Genomic DNA, 21433 nt, shown 5'->3' on the forward strand with positions numbered 1-21433 from the left:
TTTTCTCATCATCTTGACGCAATGTCTGGATTGAATCTGTAACTGCATTTTTTCCCCCAAATAAATATATTTGATCTATTTTGGGACTGCCAAAAAGCCCTGAGATCACTTAGGGATCTCAAATTTTCAAGAAAACTGAGGGGAAAATAAAGATTACTTCACAAGAAAAAAAACTCCGTTAGTGACTATATTATCGTGCAAAAATTATACTAATAGAAAAGAGTTCTAGCAGAGGCAATTGATTTCTGCATTAGATGGCATCTTGGTCTTCTAAAATTACGTTTTTTGTTTTAAATTAACGTCACCTGCTCCTCCTACTATATGCAAAGCAGTTCCCAGTAAGGAACATGTTGTATCACGTTTAATGCTCACAACTGTATGAAGTAGGTAATATTTATCATTGGCCCCACTTGATACATGAGGGACAGAGAAGCTGAGTAAATCGCTCAACGAAAAAGTCTGTAAACAAGGAGAGCCATTACTTGAGCGCAGGCAATCGGACTCCAGAGTCCCAGCTCCTAAACGCTCTACTCTGTTGCTTTCTCAACCCTAAGATTCCTGAATCCCTGATTTTTAAAAAATTTCACTTGCCATTTTTTTGAGAACTATCACAACGCGATAAAGTTTAGATATATATACGGATCAAGTAAAACAAATTTTTTGAGAAGTATAATCTGAAAAAAAGCCAAAACTTCATACGCATGAAGAGCCGAAGTAAGTACCGGAGATACAAACGCGGTCTAGAAATACTTAATATATATTTACCCTAACACTCTCCACCACCCTGCAGGACACTTCAAACCAATCTCCTTGGCGAGGGGGCGGGACTTCGCGGGCCGTGGGAGCCCACGGCCGGCGCGCATACTCCTTACGCGGCGCTGGCTCCAGCGGCCCGAAGCTCCGCCCACTTGGGCCGCGAGGGCTGCCGGGAAGGCCCCCATCTTCCTTACGCGCGGTAGGCCAGCCGGCGGCGCTGGGAAGTGGGGACGTTGTTGTCGCTGTTAGTGTTTTTGTGGCGTGGCTCTGTGGGACCCGGACCTTAAAGGTGAGCAACTCAGGGTGGCAAAAGAGAAGTACAAAAGGATATGCTTTGCGTGGCTGCGGCGCATTCCCTTGCCTTTCTGCCTCACGCCGGGTGCGTCCACTCCTTTGGTCCGCATGTTCCGGGCGAGCGCCGCGTGGGCCGCAGCCCGAGGCGGCGCGCAGGGCTGGCCGCGGAGGGGCGCGGGCCGCGGCGAGGTGCAGAGCTGGCCCGAGAGGAATGCAGGAACCGGGGTTTCCCGCACGTGCTGGGGTCGGAGCGGGCCAGTGGTTGCTTTGGGACTGGACTCAGGCGGGTTCTTTGGACGGAGGCTGCCGGCATTCCCACTGCGTCTTCGACTTCCTACCTTCTCCGTGTTTCGGTGTCGCCGAAGGTGGACGTTTAGGGCAGTGTTTTCAGTTTCTGAGGTGGTTGGCTGTGGTGAATCGCCGGAGGCGCCCTTGGATCCCGTGGGACCAACTGGAGGTCGGGGAATGGGGGCCGCAGGTGTTCCTCTAGCGTCACCTCTCTAGGGTCTTTAGTGTCCCTCGTTCACTCACGTCAAGGATTCTGTGCGAAGTGAGAAAGTGTAGGTAATATTTCACTTCTAGTTGTACATTATCTTGTGAAACGTAAGTTTCAAAATTGGGTAGGCCTAAGAAGTCTTGTAACGACGGAACAGTTCTTACCTGTTTCATCCTTTGCTTTGTAAGGGACCCTAGATCATGGTAATAATTTAGGAATGTAGGTTGTGGTCGGCAAACAATGCATAAGATCGAGCAAATTTTATAGTGGAATGGCACCATACAAATACCTATTATAGGAGCTTCCAGTGTGCATCCAGATTGCTGCATAGCAGTTACAGTGTGAAAAGCGGGAACTTGAAGAAGTGTACCAAAGATCGTTCACTAGAGTCAACTAGTGGCATCTATCCTTATGAGTTCTTACAAATATATTTTTGTGAATGTGGATGACTGGGTGGTTTAATAGAGCACTGGAGGCAAGTCATTTGAAGTCAGAAAACTTGGTTTGTGCTCCCTAGCAAACCAGCCTCACAACCTCACTTTTTCCTTCAATGCCAATGTCAGGGAAGTGAAACAGAAAACTGGTTGTAAGGCTAACCAATATATTGGTGAATTCGGGGGCATACCCCCAGCGTAACATTATTTTAGTGCCCCCAGATTCTTAAATTATCACGTGTTCCTTAACATACAGATTTTAATCTAACCCTGATGGTAATATTTGATTTTTTTCAAGTATCATTATGATACTTAATCTTCGCTGATAAGTTTTTGGTAAGTCAGCTGTGAGTAATTTTAAAAGACGTGCAACCCACGCCAAACAAATAGAACTGAGATGGATCGAAATATACTGACAGATGGTGATCTGCTTAAAGCTGGACATGGTTGGTAAGGAGTTGAATGGAGTTTTTGCCCAGTGCTTTCTTGATCAGCTAAGTGAAGATAACTACTTGCTTTGTTATAGAGATGGAAACGTGATTTACTGAAAGGGTTGCAGATTATCTATCCTTTTCAATGTTCCATCATTTATTCCAACATTCTTTTGTTGAAATTTGAGAATTGAGTAGAGAAATTGAAACTGTGAAATTAAAAATTGTTGATTTTTTAGAAAATAATTGATAGCTTTAAAACATTCTTCTAGTCTTGAGTGGTATGTAAAAAAAATAATAATCTCTTTATGCCAATTTGGGAAAATTTGCAGATAGCCACAATGGCTGAAAATGGTGATAATGAAAAAATGGCTGCTCTCGAGGCCAAAATCTGTCATCAGATTGAGGTAGGATTCTTGTGATATTAAATTGCAAAAATGCGCTCTTTCTTTGAAAGGAAATGTAGAGCCTCAAAACAAATGCAGAAGGAACATTTAATTTCACTATGCTGACCTATTAAACATTTCGTGTAGAGTATTAAACATCTGGTTTGTCTTTGATACTTGGAATTAGATGAACTCACAGTAGTGTAGAGTTTTGTATTAGTGAAATCAGTTTATGAAATCCAAGACCTGCAAACCTTTCAAAAGGTAACATTATAGACTAATGTTACTTTTTTGCTTTCCTTCCCCAGTTTATAAAGTGAGGATAATAGTACCCTCCTCCTCCTGAGGTTGTTGTGAAGATTACATTAGTTAATAAAATGTAAAACATTCAGAAGAGTTCCTGGCACATAATAAAGTAAAAATTCTTTGTAAAGCAACTTCTCTGTTAAATAACACTTTATCTATTTGAAGGTCCTAGTAGATTTGTCTGCCCAATTAAGCTAAGTTCTGGGCTGTTACAACTTTTAACAGAGTGTCTATTTTTTTTAATGTTTATTTTTGAGAGGCAGAGAGCAAGAGCAGGGGAGGGGCAGAGAGAGAGGGAGTGTCTATTTTCAGTCAGCATTTTTTTGAACTTAGGTATTATATTTAAATTGAAGCTTTTCAGTGTCCACAATGGCTCTGTGGGAAATTATCTCTTAATGTTTTCTGTTCTTACCGAGGAACTTCAGATCATATTATTTGGTGGTTTTTGCAATTCTCAGAACTTTTTAAGTTGCACTTCTCTGCCATTTAAAATATCCTGTGCTACAAATTTTTGTACTAATTTCATTATAATTTTTGTGAAGAAAAATTACAAACTTCAGTTTATCATTTAGAAAGTACAAAGATGTGTATAGACAGAGTTAATAATGTCCCTTCCACTATCTGCCACCTCTCAAATTCTGTTCTCTTGCAGTAATCAAAGTTAAAAACCTAATGAATACCCCTTCATACTTTGTGGTCAGTGCTCACACTAACATAATTCTTATTTCCTTCCCTTTCCCCATCACACATGGATGCATTTTGGGGGAGTAAAGTTTTGTGTCCTCAGTTATTTACCCAGTCCCCTGTTTGACGTAGGGTATTTCTATTTTTTTTTAGCTGTAAGAGTTCTGTGATGAATATCTTTATATATAAATCTGGGTAAATATGTTCACTGATAAGGAGATGTTCCAGCTCAAGCGTCATACACATTTTTTAAAACCTTTGATACTTATCGCCAGTTTACATCTCCACCTGCATGACCATTTGTCTGTATTCAGGACAGTACTAGGTATTCCCGTTTTTAGAATTTTGGCCAGTTTGTTAGGTGAAAAGTGTTATTTTTATATGTTTAGATTACATTCTTAGTAATTTTTTGATGTCCTTTACCCATTTTTCTATTAGGGTTTTCAGAGTTTTTTCTTCACCCTTGATTTATAAGAATTATTAACAAACTTCTTTGTCTTTTACATTTTAGTTACTTTTGGCATTCCAAGTAGTCATACCTGGGTCTTTCCATGTATAGTTTTCTTGTCTTTTTTGCTTTTATACTGAGAAATAGTGTTTTTATGCTTAAATAAACACTTGCCTATTTTTTTTAACTTTTAAAAATTAGAGAGATTAATCAGTTTATTCCAGTTCTTTTTATTTAACAATCTGTTCTTCACACACTGATTTGCAACAAGAGGCTTCTCATATACTAAATCCTTAACTATGTTTTTAAAGACTTGATAGTTTATTCACATATCTGCTAATTACATTGTTTCAGTAATAAATTTTTGGTTTTATCTTTTTAATTTGTATTGTAAATGTTTCATTATAGTATATTTGGGAGAAAATGTTTATTCTTAAGTTATGACATGTATTTTTAAAGAATAGAACATGGTGATGTAATGGTAATTAAAAAAAACAGCTTCAGAATTGGAGTCAATATTATACAATGCTCTGAAATATAATGTAATTATCTTGCAGTATTATTTTGGTGACTTCAATTTGCCACGGGACAAATTTTTAAAGGAACAGATTAAACTGGATGAAGGCTGGGTACCTTTGGAGATAATGATAAAATTCAATAGGTAAAAACCTTTTTAAAATCATCTTTAGAGTTTTCTGTTAACAAGTGCTACTATGAAGTTTTATGATCCTTTTATATATATTCTTCAGGTTAAACCGTCTAACAACAGACTTTAATGTGATAGTAGAAGCATTGAGCAAATCAAAGGCTGAACTCATGGAAATAAGTGAAGATAAAACTAAAATCAGAAGATCTCCAAGCAAACCCCTCCCTGAAGTGACTGATGAATATAAGAATGATGTAAAAAACAGATCTGTGTATATTGTAAGTAGGCCTTTAACAACGCACTTAATTATATTTTAAATATGTCTTATTTAGAAAAACCATTTGGTAGAGTGGATAAGGATAAAGACTCAGGAATCATAGCTTTACCATTTACTGTGTGTTCCTGAGCAATGTTCCTAACCTGTCTAAGCCTTATCTTCATAAACGAGGAGAATATTTTTTACTTTATAGAACTATTCTGAGAATTAAATGAAAAAAACCCTTATATACCATTGTACAAAATCTTGGGCATGTTGTAAGCACCCAGTGCCTGTCAACATCTTATTTATCAGTAGCCAATCTTGATAGTAATTTTCTTTAGCATCTTAATTTTTTTAAGTAGAATTTTTTTTCCTGGAAAATGTCAGACCTACAAAGGTAGATTGACTGTATAATGTACCATTATCCAACTTCAGTTATTAACACGCAATTAATCTTGTTTTATCTCTGTCTCAAGTAGATTATTTTGAAGCAAATTCTAAATTAGTCACTTTTATTGCACTGGAGTACAGTGGCTCTTAACTAGAGCTGTTGTTAAACATTTAAGGGACAGAGGGAGATGGATATGTGTATCCTTGGCTTGGTTTCAAGACAGAATGAGTCAGAATTTCTGATAAATTGTTTACCTGAGAAGTCATTTGTCCATTTCTTTCTACTCTTCACAGAAAGGCTTCCCAACTGATGCAACCCTTGATGACATAAAAGAATGGTTAGAAGATAAAGGTCAAGTACTAAATATTCAGATGAGAAGAACATTGCACAAAGCATTTAAGGTACAGTTGTATGATATTAACAGACTTTATCTAGTTGAAAAATATATGGGACATACCTTTTTAAAAAGGGTTTTCTTCCCCTTTTCATAGGGATCAATATTTGTTGTGTTTGAGAGTATTGAATCTGCTAAGAAGTTTGTTGACACCCCTGGCCAGAAGTATAAAGACACAGACTTGCTAATACTTTTCAAGTAAGTCTTTATGCTGATGTTTCTTTTGGCTGCTTAGTTATATGGAGTTGACACATTGGCATATAGAATTTGGAATAGCATCTCCTGTAAGGACAATATTTTTAGTATCTTTGGGCATTCCTTGATAAATACTTGACATTTGATCAGTGGAAACTACTAGTCCTTTGAGACCTTAAGTGTTTTTTAGTACCTTTTCACTGTTAGCAGTTAATAAAGATTAAGTTTTAGTACTTATTTTGCATCTAAAACGTATAATCAAATTAGATAGTACAATTTGGGCTTTTGGTGTGGTTAGAGAATCAATCCCTGTACAATTTCCAGTCTGTTCTTAGTTCTCATAGTCTGTACATGTCTATATTTGTTAGTACAAAGGACTATTTAATATGGATTTGGATCACGTTTTTGTTTTTGAGAGAGAGTGCCCACACAGGGGAGGATGAGGGACACAGGGAGAGGGAGAATCTGAAGCAGCCTCCTTACTCAGGATGAGCCTAATACGGGGCTCAGTCTGAGATCATGATTTGAGCCGAAATCAGGAGTCAGAGGTTTAACGTACTGAGCCACCCAGGTGCTCTGGACCACATTCTTTAGTGTGTGTGTATGTGTCAAAAATTGGGACAAACCAGAGCGTTTTGTGGTAAAGTTAGGCCATTGTCCCCTACTTTCTCATTACGCAGTCTTTTAAATGCCATGTGCTAAATCTGATGGACTTAGAGAAAACTGATGAATCGTGCAATCAGTGTTAACCCTCAAAAGTATTTTTTAATGTAATTTCCATAATAGATCTTATTCTTGGGTTTCAGAAATTGTAGAATTTTCTCCTTTTGTGAAAGTAACACTGTAGAAAATTCTATGAAACATTAAAGAATTTACATAACTTCTAGTTTACTTTTTTTCCTACACATGAATGAGAAAACCAGTGTGAGATTATTATGGTGTTGGGTTTCTTTTTGTTCTGAGATTAGATGGTAGTGATGGTTGTGCAATTCTGGATATACAAAAAAAAAAAAACTGAGTTGTAGACTTTTAAAAGTTGTAAGTTTTATGGAATATGAATTGGTTTTTAGTAAAGCTATTAAAATAAGTAACTTCCTTGACATCTTTTGAATTTTTAGGTAATTATGTTGATAGAAAATGTAACATTCCTTCCTGTGCTTAAATCACTCAAAATAATTTGCATCTTATCTTTGTTCTCATGAACTCAGTCCCTATATTTTGTGTTCTTTAGGGAAGATTACTTTGCAAAAAAAAATGAAGAAAGAAAGCAAAATAAAGTGGAAGCTAAATTACGAGCTAAACAGTAAGTACGTTGAGCCAGTCATTTTAATTCCTTAAAGGTTTAACAGGGATAGAGTTAATGGTTCTGGGAAGTGGCGCTTGATGATGAGTTCTGAAATGAGTAGCAGATTTTTCTTTTGCTAGTGAAACATTGAGATCTTAAGCTGCCTTGATAATCTGGGGGCCACATTGTGTTGCATTCCAGCCTTGAACAATCAGAAAACTTACGGACTGGCTTTGATTACTAAGCAGTGTGTGATCGTGATTGAGGTTAACTTTCTCAGGATTTAATTTTTTCGTGCAGTAAAAGGAAACGTTCTAACATTTCTTTTGTAGAGAGCAAGAAGAAAAACAAAAGTTAGCAGAACATGCTGAAATGGTAAGTATGTATTATTGGTATCCAAAGAAATCATTAATTCAAATTTATGAGAGTAAAAAGTGAGGACTTTTTGAGGCATGTCTATAGTTGTTATTGTACGAAAGTCATAGCCCAGTAATATTGCCTAAAATCATGATTTATCCAGAGAAGTAACTTAATAACTAGATTTATTTATTAACATATATACCTAAGTAAATATTACTTGTTGAAGAAATTAAGTTAAAATCAAGCTGTTGTGGAACAAGGGATGACATAGGAAAATGCACTGTTAAACTACTTCAAAATAACATTTTAATTTATAGCCTTTTCCATGTATTAGGTATAGAGTGGTTTAAGCCGTTTGGGGTTACTTTTAAGAAACTTCTTTGTTGCTTTGTATGTTTTTATAGAAATCTCTAGAAGAGAAGATTGGCTGCTTGCTGAAGTTTTCAGGGGAGTTAGATGATCAGACCTGTAGAGAGGATTTGCACATCCTTTTCTCAAGTCATGGTGAAATAAAATGGATAGACTTTGTCAGAGGAGCAAAAGAGGTTTGGAAACATTCATGTGCTTTTTAGCAATCAGTTTAAAAATCCATAGAAACGTTTGTTTTTTATTTAGTTTTTAAATGTTTACTTCTTTAGAGAGAGGGGGACAGAGCATGAGTGGGGGAGGGTCAGAGAGAGGGAGACACAGAATCTGAAGCAGGCTCCAGGCTTTGAGCTGTCAGCACAGAGCCTGACGTGGGGCTCGAAACCATGAACCGTGAGATCATGACCTGAGCTGAAGTCAGACGCTTAACCGACTTTGCCACCCAGGTGCCCTGAAACTTATCTTTTAGAAGACAACATTAGTAGAAATAAAATAATTTTTTAATTAATGTGTTTATGAAATAGTTTTTACTTTCCATTTTGTTACTGCCATCACTGGATGTGATGTCTGATATTTTCTGAATTATACTATGGATAACTGTTGATATTAGTGACTATGAGTTTTGTGGTAACTTCCTTTCTGAAGTTTAGTAAAATTCATTGAAACTGGTAATGGCATAGAAGATTTGCAAGGTAGGAAAAATAACTTGAGCAAAGGAATTAACTATGGATCTAAAAAAAACCTTAAGGGTGTGGCTTTCATTGTCTTTGGTATAGGGGATAATTCTTTTTAAAGAAAAAGCTAAGGAAGCACTGGATAAAGCCAAAGATGCAAATAATGGTAACCTACAATTAAGGAACAAAGAAGTGACGTGGGAAGTACTAGAAGGAGATGTGGAAAAAGAAGCATTGAAAAAAATCATAGAAGATCAACAAGAATCTCTAAACAAATGGAAGTCAAAAGGTCATTAGTTCCGATTTGTCTTTGACCATTGGTTATTTTAACTCATTTGCTTGTTCAGAGACACTGACAAGAGATTTAAAATATTTCTTAATGGATTTCTCATTATGTTTCTATAGGTCGCAGATTTAAAGGAAAGGGAAAGGGAAATAAAGCTGCCCAGACTGGGTCAGCTAAAGGAAAAGTACAGTTTCAGGGCAAGAAAACAAAATTTGATAGTGATGATGAACACGATCAAAATGGTGCATCCGGTAAGTTTTTCTAAGTCCCCTGGTACTTTCATGAGAAATTATTTGTGGGAAAGAACAGCAATGTGGGTTTTTCAACTTCTGTATAGTGACATTCTTGGACAGTGATTTTACACAAGTTATCCTGTTTTACAAGTAGAAAACAAAGATGTTTGGAAGATAAGTTTAGAGAGCAGAAGATCTGTACTAAAGGAAAAGCCTTCTCATTGGTGTTGGGAAGTTGTTTTTAAACAGAACTATTTTTGATAATTATGCTCAGTATTAAAATAGAGTAATGCCTATATAGTGAACATAACAAAAATTCTGTTATTGTGTAGGACCAGCAAAAAGAGCAAGAGAAGAAACAGACAAAGAAGAGGAACCTGCATTAAAACAACAGAAAACAGAAAATGGTGCTGGAGACCAGTAGTTTAGTAAAAAAAAAATTTTTATTCATCTTAATTAGGTTTTAAGCTGCTTTTGTCTTTAGACGCTTTTAAAAAGAAAACCGAATTAGGTCCACTTCAATATCCACCTGTAAGAAAGGAAAGTTTTTTGTTGTTTAACTTGTCTTTTTTGTTATACAAATGAGGATTTTTTTTAATGTATAGTTTTGTTTGTGTTATTTCAAATGATTTAAATATCAAAAGATCTTTCCAGTAAATTGCCTTTGTAATATGAGAATGTATTAGTACAAACTAATAAAATATGTACTATATAAAAAAGCAAAAACCTAGTTTTTTTTAATTTTTGTGTCTAAAGCATATGAGAAAGAATTTACTTAAACCAGAATATTGGCTGTTTTCCCATAGATAATTATTCTATCTCCTGCTGGCTTTATGTACTCGGGCAACTTGTTAACACTGGAAACACTCATTGAAAAGTTCTTCAGTACTGAATGTAGATAAGCCAGAATCAAGAGACTTACTGATTTCTTTTTATGAAATTTGTATGATGCTGGCAGGTCATATCGCAACTCTATAAAACAAAAGTCATCTAAGAATAAAAATTACATTTCTAAACATTTACCACCCCTGACATATATACATACATTCAAAAAATTAAGGAAGTACTTAAATTAACCCTGGTAAGGAGAACATTTGACTTGCTATTTCCCTGAGATTAGCTATGGCTAACTGAGTTTGGCATTTTTGTTATTTTGGTCATTTATACCATAATTTGAGGTTATGGGGAAGAGTGTGAAAGGGTAACAGCTGGGGTGCTTTGGTGGCTCAGTCGGTTAAGCGTCCGACTTTAGCTCAGGTCATGATCTATGGTTTGTGGGTCTGAGCCCCATCTTGGGCTATGCGCTGACAGCTCAGAGCCTGGAGCCTGCTTCAGATTCTGTCTTCCTCTTTCTCCACCCCTCCCTGTTAGCACTCTTTCTCAAAAATGAATAAACATTAAAAACCAAAACGGTTGAACAAAAAAGAGATAGTACCTTTCTATTTTTAATTTCCTAATAATCTATAGCTGGCGATCATAATCATGCTTATTTTTTAATTTCTTCTCTGGATTTTAGTATTGGTAGTAAGTAATTATTTTCCTACTAAGCTCTCAAATGAAAATCCATTTTTCATAATCTAAGAAATAACGTAGGTTCTCCAAACTTAACACTGTTAGAGGGATGGCAATGAGACAGCCTATTCTTCACGTTTCCCAACATAAATTCTAACTCTATAGGCTACAGCTCTCAAATTTTAATGTGCAGTCAATCATCTTCAAATCAAATCTTTTTGAAATGTGTATTTCAGTAAGTCTGGGTGGACCCTAGAATTATGCAAGACTTCTCTCCCAAGTGATGTCAATAGTATGGTCTGAGGACAACATTTGGAGTAGCAAGGCAGTGGTTTGGTATATGTGGAATTGTTTTAAGGTGCTCCAGCTTGCATATTCTAATACCTTAAACTAGGTATAGAATGACAGTATTGGGTAAATAGGAAGACTGTATAATTACATTACTAATTATTATTAATAATACCTGATCTAGTTACATGGTTAATACCACAGTGCTAATCCTGGACAGTTTATTATCAAATAAAGATATTTCCCCTATTGTATTCTTATTTCAGGCCTTCCGAATTACTTGGATTTACAGTTAGCTCCTAGTTACAGGTTCTGCCCATTTTGATGTTTGTGAATATTACCCAATTTATTAATAAAAATGTATTAAACATTTACAGTGTGGATGATTACATCCTATCCCCCACTAAAAGAAAAAAGCTTCATGTTCTTTGACTTCAGGGACAATTAGAAAATTGAAATAGAAAAGTAATCGGGGAGCCTCGGTGGCTCGTTTGGTTAAGCATCTGACATCAGCTCGTGATTTCACAGTTTACACGCCCAGTAGGGCTCTGTGCTGACAGCTCAGCCTGGATCGTACTTCGGATTCTGTGTCTCCCTCTCTCTCTCTGCCTCTCCTCTGCTTGTGCATGTGCGTGCTCTCAAAAGTAAACAAACATTAAAATTTTAATTAAAAAAAAAAAGTAATGAGGCATAATCTGGTGGTACTTTCCATGAATGGATTTCACACAGGTCTGACCCACTCCAAGCTCAAGCTCTTAAGTCACTACGATGCTATATATTGTTCTGAGCCCAGTGTGACCAAATAGTTGGGTGCTATTATAAATTTTCAGTAAAATGCATAAATTGAGACAGTTTTAGCCAAACACTCTACCCTGCCTTTGCTTCATTTCCAACCCATTACCTATTACTTCATTTCCATTACCCATCACCTAAACTGAATTTTGCTAAAGTGAAAACATGTTCTATAATATCTTTTCTCAGCATCTATATACAAAATCTGGTTGGGCTGATATATATTGTCCTTAAATAATTAGGATTTAGATTTGTTTTGTGAAAAACTTAAAAAATTGTCTTACCTGCAATAATATCTATCTTGATTTTCCATTCTGTAGCTTTCTTTTGAATATGCTGAAGATAACATGTTAATGTGAGCTGATTTTTAAAATAAGTTTTTGAAAATTGCTTTACTGCTAATATTTCATATTGAGTTCTCAAGCTTTTATATTTCATTAGACCCTTAAAATTTTTTCAACTGGATGGGTACTATTTTGAAAATAAGAAACCAAGCCATTTCAATACTGTCAGTGTAGCGGTGAGTACAGTAGTATAGGTGGTAAAGCTGAATTCAAGTACTTTGACCAAGAAAGCTAAATTCAAGTACTTTGACCAGGATAACACAGGGAAACCATAGTCTGGATATGAACCTAGGCAGTCTGGCTCTACAGTCTGTGTCCTTGATCACTATGTTATATTGATAGATAATATACCCAGTGTTCTAGAATACATCTTACATACTCCCATATGTTACATGCTGGCAAGAAGAAGAATGGAAGAGGTAGGTTCTGAATTCAAATCAGTTTAGCTCCAGGCTCAGTGTTCTTAAAAATCAGGTCTTACTGCCTCCCTCATGCACACAAAGGGACAATGGGAGTACCAGGACTTAGCTAACTAGGACATATTATAACTGTAGTTATACCACACTTCATAGTCTCTTTCCTGGTAACAGTTCCTGCCTGAGCAAATCTGTGGCAAAAGAAGTTATGTAAGGCTGGGAGAAAGCTAATCACAAATGCTAGCTACTTAAAGGGAAAATTCAGTTTCTAAGTGCCAGATGTTTATAAAGGTCAGGAGAAATAGATACCTTGGTAATTAGTATTCACAACAAATCCTTAAAAACACTGTCATGAATTTTAAATTGACAATATCATGATGATTTGAACTTACAGCTCTAGTGGAGGATTTGTGTAAAGAGTACACTGCTGTTCTTGCCATTTCCAAAGCAGTCTTCAGAAATGCCATATCTGTCCCTGTTAAGATAGAAAAAGCTCCTATTTACATTATATATCTGTTATCAAAATAAAAGATTAAATGACTACCAGGTATTAAAAACTTTTTTTTTCCAAATTCCAAAATAGACACTTCAAATTGTTCCTTCAAAAAGACAGGATACAAATAAATAAAATATCTAAATATCTTTTAAAGTTGATAGAATAAAACCAGAATTATACTATCTTGGTTAAATAAGGCTAAAGTAAAACTTTTAATATTCCAAATTAACAGCTTTCAAGGAAGTAGAGAACAGGAACAATAGTAATCAGAATCAGATGGGGGCTGGAGGGAAAACTTTTCATATCTTCTTACCAACTTCCTACCCTCCTTGCCCAAAGGATACACAAAATAAATAGCCAGAGTCCGTCACTGTTACTAATGGATACATGTTGAAACCCTCATGTGTTAAGGCATCAAAAAGAGGTTTTTAGAAGCTTAACAGCCTTGGGGTGCCTGGGTGGCTCAGTTGGTTAAGTGTCCGACTTTGGCTACGTCATGATCTCATGGTTCATGAGTTTGAGCCCCACATTGGGCTCTGTGCTGAGAGCTCAGAGCCTGGAGCCTGCTTCGGATTCTGTGTCTCCTGCTCTCTGCTCCTCCCCCGCTTGCACTCTGACTCTCTCTCAAAAATAAATAAACATTAAAAATTAAAAAAAAAGTATAACAGCCTTTACAGGATTATTATAATCATTCATAAGGGTTAGGTAAGTCATTCTTGAAAGCACAGTATAAATAGTAAATGAGTAAAAAGACTATTCACTTAGTACAAATAGATGAAAACAAAGATTGAAAAATTCGATTCCCTAGCCATGCATTAAAAAATTCAAATTGTATGGGGCGCCTGGGTGGCTCAGTGTGTTGAGCATCTGACTTCGGCTCAGGTCATGATCTTGCGGTTTATGAGTTCAAGCCCCACGTTGGACTGCTGACAACTTAGAGCCTGGAGCCTGCTTCAGATTCTCTCTCTCTCTCTCTCTCTCTCTCTCTCTCTCTCTGCCCTTCCCCCAACTCACTCACTCTCTCCTTCAAAAATAAATACACATTTAAAAAAATTTTTTAATTGAAATTGTACTAATTATATAGGTAAGAGATGGTTTATTTAATGAATAGTGATAAAATCATTTAGCCCAATCAATAAGAAAATGACTTTTAAAACTTGCTTTTCTACAAATACAGCAGTACACATGATTCTTGTTACTAACCTTTATTATTTTTGGTCCCAAAGGGAGGATTCATAATTACTGTATCAAATGACTTGGACATTCTTTTAGATAATGAGCACACATCACACTGAACCATGTCAACATTTGTTAACTCAAACTCCTCCACATTCCTATTAAATATTTCCAATGCATCTTCATCTATGTCAAATCCAACACACAGCCTATAATACAAAACACAAAGAGTGACTACTTATAGCTCCCAAGTCAAAACAATGACAAAATCAAAACCATATACTTTTTTAACCCAACTGGCAAAGTAAGAGTGAGTATTGCCTTTCAACAGCATGATTTCCCAACCTGGCAAGGGTTGGAAACTGAGGTGTGTATAAGGGAGGCATCTGATAGCTGCTGTTAACCATTTTGTGTTTTAATTTTTTTGTTGTTGTTCTGCTCATTCATAATGTACTCAGTATCAGATTCTTGCTCCCCTCATCTCATAGTGTAGAGTCTCATAAATATAATTCAGTTAATTCTACTTATGTTTCTTATTAAGGCCATCCTATACCCAAACATTACATACAGGATCACCTACCCAGCTCCTAACATTGCAGTTCCGATGCTAAGAACTCCACAACCACATCCTAGATCTGCAACCACTTTATTTTCAATGTCATCATATGTATTATGGATTGTATACAGCATACACGCTAAAAGATAAAAAACATATTAGGAAATAAGAGGAAGTTGATGACCAAAATCCAACTCATGTAAATGACTAACATAATTTCTTGTTTTGCATTATTCCTTCCCCAAATGGTGTTCCAGATTATTTTTAAAAACAAAGAACAGGGGCGCCTGGGTGGCGCAGTCGGTTGAGCGTCCGACTTCAGCCAGGTCACGATCTCACGGTCCGTGAGTTTGAGCCGGTCTGTGAGTTTGAGCCCCGCGTCAGGCTCTGGGCTGATGGCTCAGAGCCTGGAGCCTGCTTCCGATTCTGTGTCTCCCTCTCTCTCTGCCCCTCCCCCATTCATGCTCTGTCTCTCTCTGTCCCAAAAATAAATAAACGTTAAAAAAAAAAATTAAAAAAAAAAAAAAAAGAACAATAATGCACACCAGTGGCTCCCAAAAACTACTCTGCTGACAATGCCAGGAATGACAAAACTCAAAATAGAAAAATAAGGTTAAAATGTTTTTTCCTCAGCCTGTTCAAAACACTGCCATACACACATGTACATTAGTTCTTTATTTGATGTTGAAATGTAAATAGGTTTAAAAAATGTCTTTGTCAAAATATCAACTTGGCAACCCTGTGTCAGTCTCCAAACTGTTTTGAAATTTTACTGATCTGTGAAATCTGTAAGTCGGGGAGCCACTAATATTGAACAACATTAACATTAAAATGGCACAGAACTTTTTGGCAACAAGTTTGTTACTAGAACACAGGTACCCTAAGTTCAAGATAGAATGGGAAAGGAGAAGTCCTATATCCACAGTATAGCTTTTAGACACATATACTCATGATCTACAGATATATATGCATATCTACTAATGAGAACTAATAAGAGAACTGAGGAGCACAGCGGAAGCTGCTGAGATCAGAAAGCAATCTTTCAAATACACAAAGATGTGGGATATATACTAAAAGTTAAGCGTAACACCACTGATATCTCCCTGTGGATATCTGAACCCAGCAATAATTACTGGCCATCACTGATGCCCTAGGATCCAGGGGTTTTATGAAAAACACAATTAGAGGGATATTGCAGTCTGACTGCTGTCCCAATTACTGCTGCAGGTGTTAGTGGCTTTGAGCTGGTATCTCAAAGAATTAGTACATCCACGTGCATGGTACACCATGGGTATGAAACATGGATTAAAAAAAAAAAAATTAGACTTCACTAAGAAACCCTACAGCCAGAATACATTAAAGAAGTCATCTAGGAGCACCTGGGTGGCTCAGTTGGTTTAGTGTCCAACTTCAACTCAGGTCATGATCTCACAGTTTGTGAATTTGAGCCCCACATCAGGCTCTGTGCTGACAGCTCAGAGCCTGGAGTCTGCTTCAGATTCTCTGTCTCCCTCTCTCTCTGCTCCTCTCCCACTCATACTCTGTCTCTCTCTCTCAAAAAAAAAAAAAAAAAAAAAAAAAAAAAAAGTCATCTAAATTGAGAAAATAGGTCTTAACCCAGACACAGTTTTGTGCCAGTTTGCTTGGAGTTCTGACAATACTTTTGGAATTAAGTGCAGGTATGCATGTATTTTCCTTGATTTTCATTGACTGCTTAGAAACAGAACTATGTTGGAGCTGGCAGGGATTCCCAAGTTAATTTTCCTAAGACTCTTCAGTGACTCTGGTAATAGATTCACTAAATATGAATATTTTTTCCTGTTTCCTCCTGTACTCCCAATATCAATCTCTTACATTAACACTGATGATTCTGGGTCACTAAAAATTGAAACGCATCCTCATCCTTATAGCACCTATTCTGGATTTGTTAAACTCAGTCCTTTGGCTACCAACCCTAGTATTCATTCATTGTGTGAACACGACCGAGAAATTCTTTACCCTCAAGGAGTTTATGGTATAAAGACAGAAACAAACATTAAAATGATGTCTGACAGTGTTAAGGGGTGTGCAGAAAACTAAACAGTAAAACAATAAAGGGGGGGCTGTCTTTAGCTGCAGTGTCAAAATAGTCCTCTCTAACGTGCTATGCAATCTCAGAGCAGAATTCCTCTAGACGTTCTTTGTATTCAAATAACTTCTATTTTCATTATGAAGTAAGTAGACGGGACAAACCCTGGGAAGCAAAGACCTGGTCACCAGCCGCCCTACCTGCAATGTGCGGCCTGGTAGGATACTGTTCTAGAAGTAGCTTGGGCTTTTCGAATCCATCCACTTGTTGCAGGCGACTTTCTAGTTCCTTAAGCCTTAATTTCTTCATTTTTTTTTTTTTTTAAGTGTGGGGTCGCAGGATTTACCGGCACTGGATCTGCAGAGAAACCCATTTAACCTTCATCTCCCCCCCCCGCCCCATCTACCCCGGGCCCCACGCCCACGCCCACCCCCACGCCTTTTCTCCTTGCCGCTGGCCGGGGCCGGACTGGGGAGGCAGGGAGCAAAGCGCACACCCAGCCCAGGCTGTTCAAGCTTTCCTTTCAGCGCCAGCGGCAGGCGGAGCCTGGGGCCAGCCTCCGATCCGCCCGCAGGTTATACCGAGCCGATCTCGGGCCCCTCGGAGACCCGCAGCGGCTGCAGCCCGGAGTCAACACAACGCTCCTCGCGCCGCGTCAGGGCGCTCCGGGAGACTGCTCGCGCCTGGACCGGGGCCGGAAGCGCTACTACGCACGCGCGGCCATGTCCGCTGCCCGGCGGCCCCGCTCCGAGCTGCAACCGCGGCCCCGCGGACGGGTTCCGCTGGCGACCCGGCAGCATCACCCACCGGTGGACGCCGGTAGAGCCGCCCCTTCTCGAAGCTACGAAACCGGACTCCGCCGCCTCTCACAGGGCCAAAACCCTCTACCTTTCCTTGAGTACCTGCAGGCCCCCAAAGGATGAGGGAAGAAAGGTGAAAGCAAGGGGGAAAGTCACGGTGGCTTGGTGTTAACACCTGGTTTAGCTCTGTCTTCCAGTCTCAGGAGGCCCGTCTCAAAAAGTAACAATTCCCACTTACCTTTGCCTCCTTGGCCAGTCTCATGCCCTACTTTGTTTTACATTCGTTTCCCTCTTTTTAGGTTACCTGTGTCACTTAAGTTGAACACTCACAGGGTGGTGATGTAAGAAAATGTAAGGAAGACAGTTTAAATGAAGGAATGGGTAGTGTGTCAAATGAAGGGGAGGGGTCAGCTTTCATAGACTAGAAGCAGAAAGCAAGTTGTGGTGGATTGTGAAATGAATGGAAGTTTAGGAATTAGAGCCAATGTGAACAGTTCTTAAGAACCGTCGCTATGAAAAGTGAGAATAGTTGGTGCTAAGTAAGGTTGGGGGAAGGTTGTTTTGTTTTGGTTTTAACGGTGGCAGGAGACATGAGCACACCTAAATTCAGACAGGATAGCGCTTATAGAAAAGCAGACGTTTAAAAAATACAAGAAGAAAGGACGCCTGGGTGGCTCAGTTGGTTCAGCATAGGACTTCAGCTCAGGTCTTGATCCTTCCGGTTTGTGAGTTGAAGCCCCAAATAGGGCTGTCTGCTGTCAGTGCAGATCCCGCTTTGGATCCTCTGTACCCTCCTCTTTTTGCCCCCCCCCCCCCCCCCGCCAATAAATAAACCAACCATTAAAATACAAGAAGGATATTGGAAGGAGTTAGAATCCTGAAAAGATGGGATCCTGTGCATAAGTGAAAGAATTGCCCTTAATCTGGAGAATGGCCATGCTTCGTTATTAAAGGAAGGGAAACAAAAGGAGTGGATGGATGAGGCTGTGTGAAAATGAACTAGAGAGAGTGGTGTCTGAAGCTATTTCCTGTGAAGAATAAAACTCAAAGTTACCTGTTATGAAGATTAAGGGAATTAAGATATGTAAAGTTCCTACTGTGTAAAGTTACCACATAAAATTGTCACATAACAAATGCCCAATAAATGTTAGTTTTTGGTGGTGGTGGTGGTGGTATCTATTGAGGAGGAGGTGGCTAGAGTAAGGAGGTGGAGCCAAACGAATGATTGAAACTAGCCCGGTATGTGGAAGGACAATGAATTCATCTGAAGTTGAAGGCAATTTTTTTCTTTCTTTTTTTTAAAGATAAAGATTTTACTTTTAGATAATTGTAGATTCGTATATAACCATAAAAAATAGTACTTAGAGGTGCCTGGGTGGCTCATTTGGTTAAGCATCAGACTTCAGCTCAGGTCATGATCTCATGGTTTGTGAGTTCACACCCCACATTGGGCTCTCTACTGTCAGTGCAGAGCCCACTTCATATACTCTGTCTCCCTCTCTCTCTGCCCTCTTCCTGCTCATTCTCTCTCTCTCTTTCTCAAAAATAAACACTAAAAGATAATACTTAGAGATCCTGTGTATCTTTGCCCCCAGTTTCCCCCAATAATTACATTTCATAAAACTATAGTATGGTATTACAACTAAGATATTGACAGTGATACAGTCAAGACAGCATTTCCTTTACCACAAAGATCCATGATGTTGCACTTTGGTAGCCACACCTACTTCCTTCCAGCCCTCCATAACCCCTGACAACTATTAATCTGTTCTCCATTTCTAGAATTTTGTCATTTCAAGAACTTCATAAAATGGAGGCATACAGTATGTAAACTCTGGGGAATTTTTTTCACTCACCGTAATTCTCTGGAGAACCTTCTAAAGTTATGTGTATCAACAATTTGTTTCCTTTTATTGCTGTGGTATGCATGTACCAGAGTTTGTTTAAACATTCACCCACTGAAGAATATCTGGTTTGCTTCAAGTTTTGTCTATTACAAATAAAGCTGCTATGAAAATTCATGTACAGTATGTGTGTGAACATAAGTCTTAATTTCTGTGGGATAAATGCTCAGAAGCACAATTACTGGGTCATATGGTAAATCCATGTTTAGCTTTTAAAGAAACTCCAAACTTGTTCGGAGTGGCTATATCATTTTACATTCCCATCCATCATATATGAGTGACCCAGTTTCTCTGCAGCCTAGCCAGCATTTAGGGTTGCCACAATTTTTCTTTTTAGCTATTCAGTTGGTGTATATTGATATCTCATTGAGGTTTTAATTTGCACATCCTTAATGGCTAATGACATTGTACACTTTTTCATGTGCATATTTACCACCTGTATATCCTTTTTGGTGAAATGTCTGTTCATTTCTTTTGCCTATTTTCTTTTAATTTTTATTTTTAGAGAGAGAGCACAAGTTGGGGAGAGGGGCAGGAGAGAGAAAGAGAATCTCAAGCAGGCGCTATGCTCAGCATGGAGCCTGACGCAAGGCTCAATCTTACAACCCTGGGATTGTGACCTGAGCTGAAATCAAGATTTGGAAGCTCAACTGACTGAGCCACCCAGGCACCTCTCTTTTGCCTATTTCTAATTGAATGTGTTTTCTTTACAGTTCAGTTTTGAGATTTGTTAATATATTATAGATTCTTGTCCTTTGTCAGATATGTGGTTTCCAAATATTTTCTCAGTTTGTAGCTTTTTTTAATCCTTTGTGCAGAATAAAATTTTTCAATTTTAATAAAGTCCAGTTTATCAATTTTTCTTTTCATGAATCAGTCTTTGATGTCAAGTCTAGGAACTCTTTGGCCCTAAAACTCAAAAAGATTTGCTCCTATGTTTTTCTGTAAAGGTTTTATAGTTTTCTGTTTAATATTTAAGTCTGTGAATTCATATCAAATTATTTGTTATATAAAATTTGAGATTTCAGTGGAGTTTTTTTTTCTATGAATGTCCAATTTGCTATAGCACCATTTGTTGAAAAGGCTACACTCTCTCCATTATTGCTTTGTACCTTTGTCAAAAATCAGTTGAGTATATTTATGTGAGTCAATTTCTGGATTTTCTACTCTGTTCTATCAACCTGTGTGTCTGTACATCTTCCAATACCACATAGTATTAAACTGAAGCTATATAATAAATCCTGAAATTAGGTAGTTTGAGTCCTTCCACTTTATTCTTGTTTTTAAAAATTGTTTTGGGGCGCCTGGATGGCTCAGTCAGTAGAGCATGTGACTCTTGTTCTTGGGGTCTTGACTTTGAGCCCCATGTTGGGTGTAGGGGAAAAAAAAGAAATAATTTTAACTCTTCTAACTCCTTTATCTTTCCATATAGATTTTAGAGTAAATTTACCAATTTACTCTAGAAACATTTTAGAAAATGTTGTTTTCTAACAACATTACTCTAGAAACATTTTAGAAAATGTTGTTGGGATTTTTATAGGAATTGGGTGAAACCTATATATCAGTTTGTGAAGAATTGATGTCTTTACTACATTGATTCTTCCAATTCATGAATACAGTGTCTTTCCATTTACTTAGATCTTCTTTGATTTCTTTCATCATCATTCTGTAGTTTTCTGCATATAACTCCTATACATGTTTTGTTAGACTTATGCTTAAGTATTAATTTTTTTTAATGTTTATTTTTGGGAGAGGGG

At 37.7% G+C, this 21433-nt stretch overlaps 2 protein-coding genes across 8 annotated transcripts; one reads left to right on the forward strand and one right to left on the reverse strand.

The window, feature by feature from the left end:
- Positions 1–889: 889 nt before the first annotated feature.
- On the forward strand, positions 890–10050 carry SSB (small RNA binding exonuclease protection factor La). Its single transcript, XM_011285323.4, has 12 exons — positions 890–1045; positions 2744–2818; positions 4793–4896; positions 4985–5159; positions 5825–5932; positions 6023–6123; positions 7352–7423; positions 7738–7780; positions 8170–8310; positions 8908–9094; positions 9211–9342; positions 9657–10050. Exons 2-12 carry the CDS (start codon positions 2753–2755, stop codon positions 9746–9748), a joined length of 1221 nt encoding a protein of 406 aa, XP_011283625.1. The 5' UTR covers positions 890–1045; positions 2744–2752; the 3' UTR covers positions 9749–10050.
- Positions 9749–17676, reverse strand: METTL5 (methyltransferase 5, N6-adenosine). 7 transcript variants are annotated; one of them, XM_023259438.2, is made up of 8 exons: positions 17554–17676; positions 17173–17329; positions 14929–15043; positions 14376–14557; positions 13069–13151; positions 12201–12252; positions 10247–10296; positions 9749–9853 (listed from the first exon to the last, which is right to left on the reverse strand). In XM_023259438.2, exons 2-8 carry the CDS (start codon positions 17279–17281, stop codon positions 9815–9817), a joined length of 630 nt encoding a protein of 209 aa, XP_023115206.2. In that variant the 5' UTR covers positions 17282–17329; positions 17554–17676; the 3' UTR covers positions 9749–9814. The 7 variants fall into 7 exon arrangements, with proteins under 7 accessions (XP_023115206.2, XP_023115203.2, XP_023115205.2 ...); XM_023259435.2 differs by having other exon boundaries at positions 10247–10314; XM_023259437.2 differs by having other exon boundaries at positions 10247–10314; positions 17493–17627.
- Positions 17677–21433: the final 3757 nt, after the last annotated feature.

This window comes from Felis catus, chromosome C1 (assembly GCF_018350175.1).
Source record: "Felis catus isolate Fca126 chromosome C1, F.catus_Fca126_mat1.0, whole genome shotgun sequence".
Classification (NCBI taxonomy): Eukaryota; Metazoa; Chordata; class Mammalia; order Carnivora; family Felidae; genus Felis; species Felis catus.

Bases quoted from the DNA above. Each gene is read 5' to 3' on its own strand.
- SSB (XM_011285323.4), top strand. From the start codon at position 2,753: ATGGCTGAAAATGGTGATAATGAAAAAATGGCTGCTCTCGAGGCCAAA. The intron at 5,933-6,022 runs GTACAGTTGTAT...CCCTTTTCATAG, and splicing joins CATTGCACAAAGCATTTAAG to GGATCAATATTTGTTGTGTT. The intron at 7,781-8,169 runs GTAAGTATGTAT...ATGTTTTTATAG, and splicing joins TAGCAGAACATGCTGAAATG to AAATCTCTAGAAGAGAAGAT.
- METTL5 (XM_023259435.2), bottom strand. From the start codon at position 17,281: ATGAAGAAATTAAGGCTTAAGGAACTAGAAAGTCGCCTGCAACAAGTG. The intron at 12,253-13,068 runs GTAAGTTCAAAT...TGTTATCTTCAG, and splicing joins ACAAATCCTCCACTAGAGCT to CATATTCAAAAGAAAGCTAC. The intron at 10,315-12,200 runs GTAAGACAATTT...TTTTATTCTTAG, and splicing joins CAAGATAGATATTATTGCAG to ATGACTTTTGTTTTATAGAG.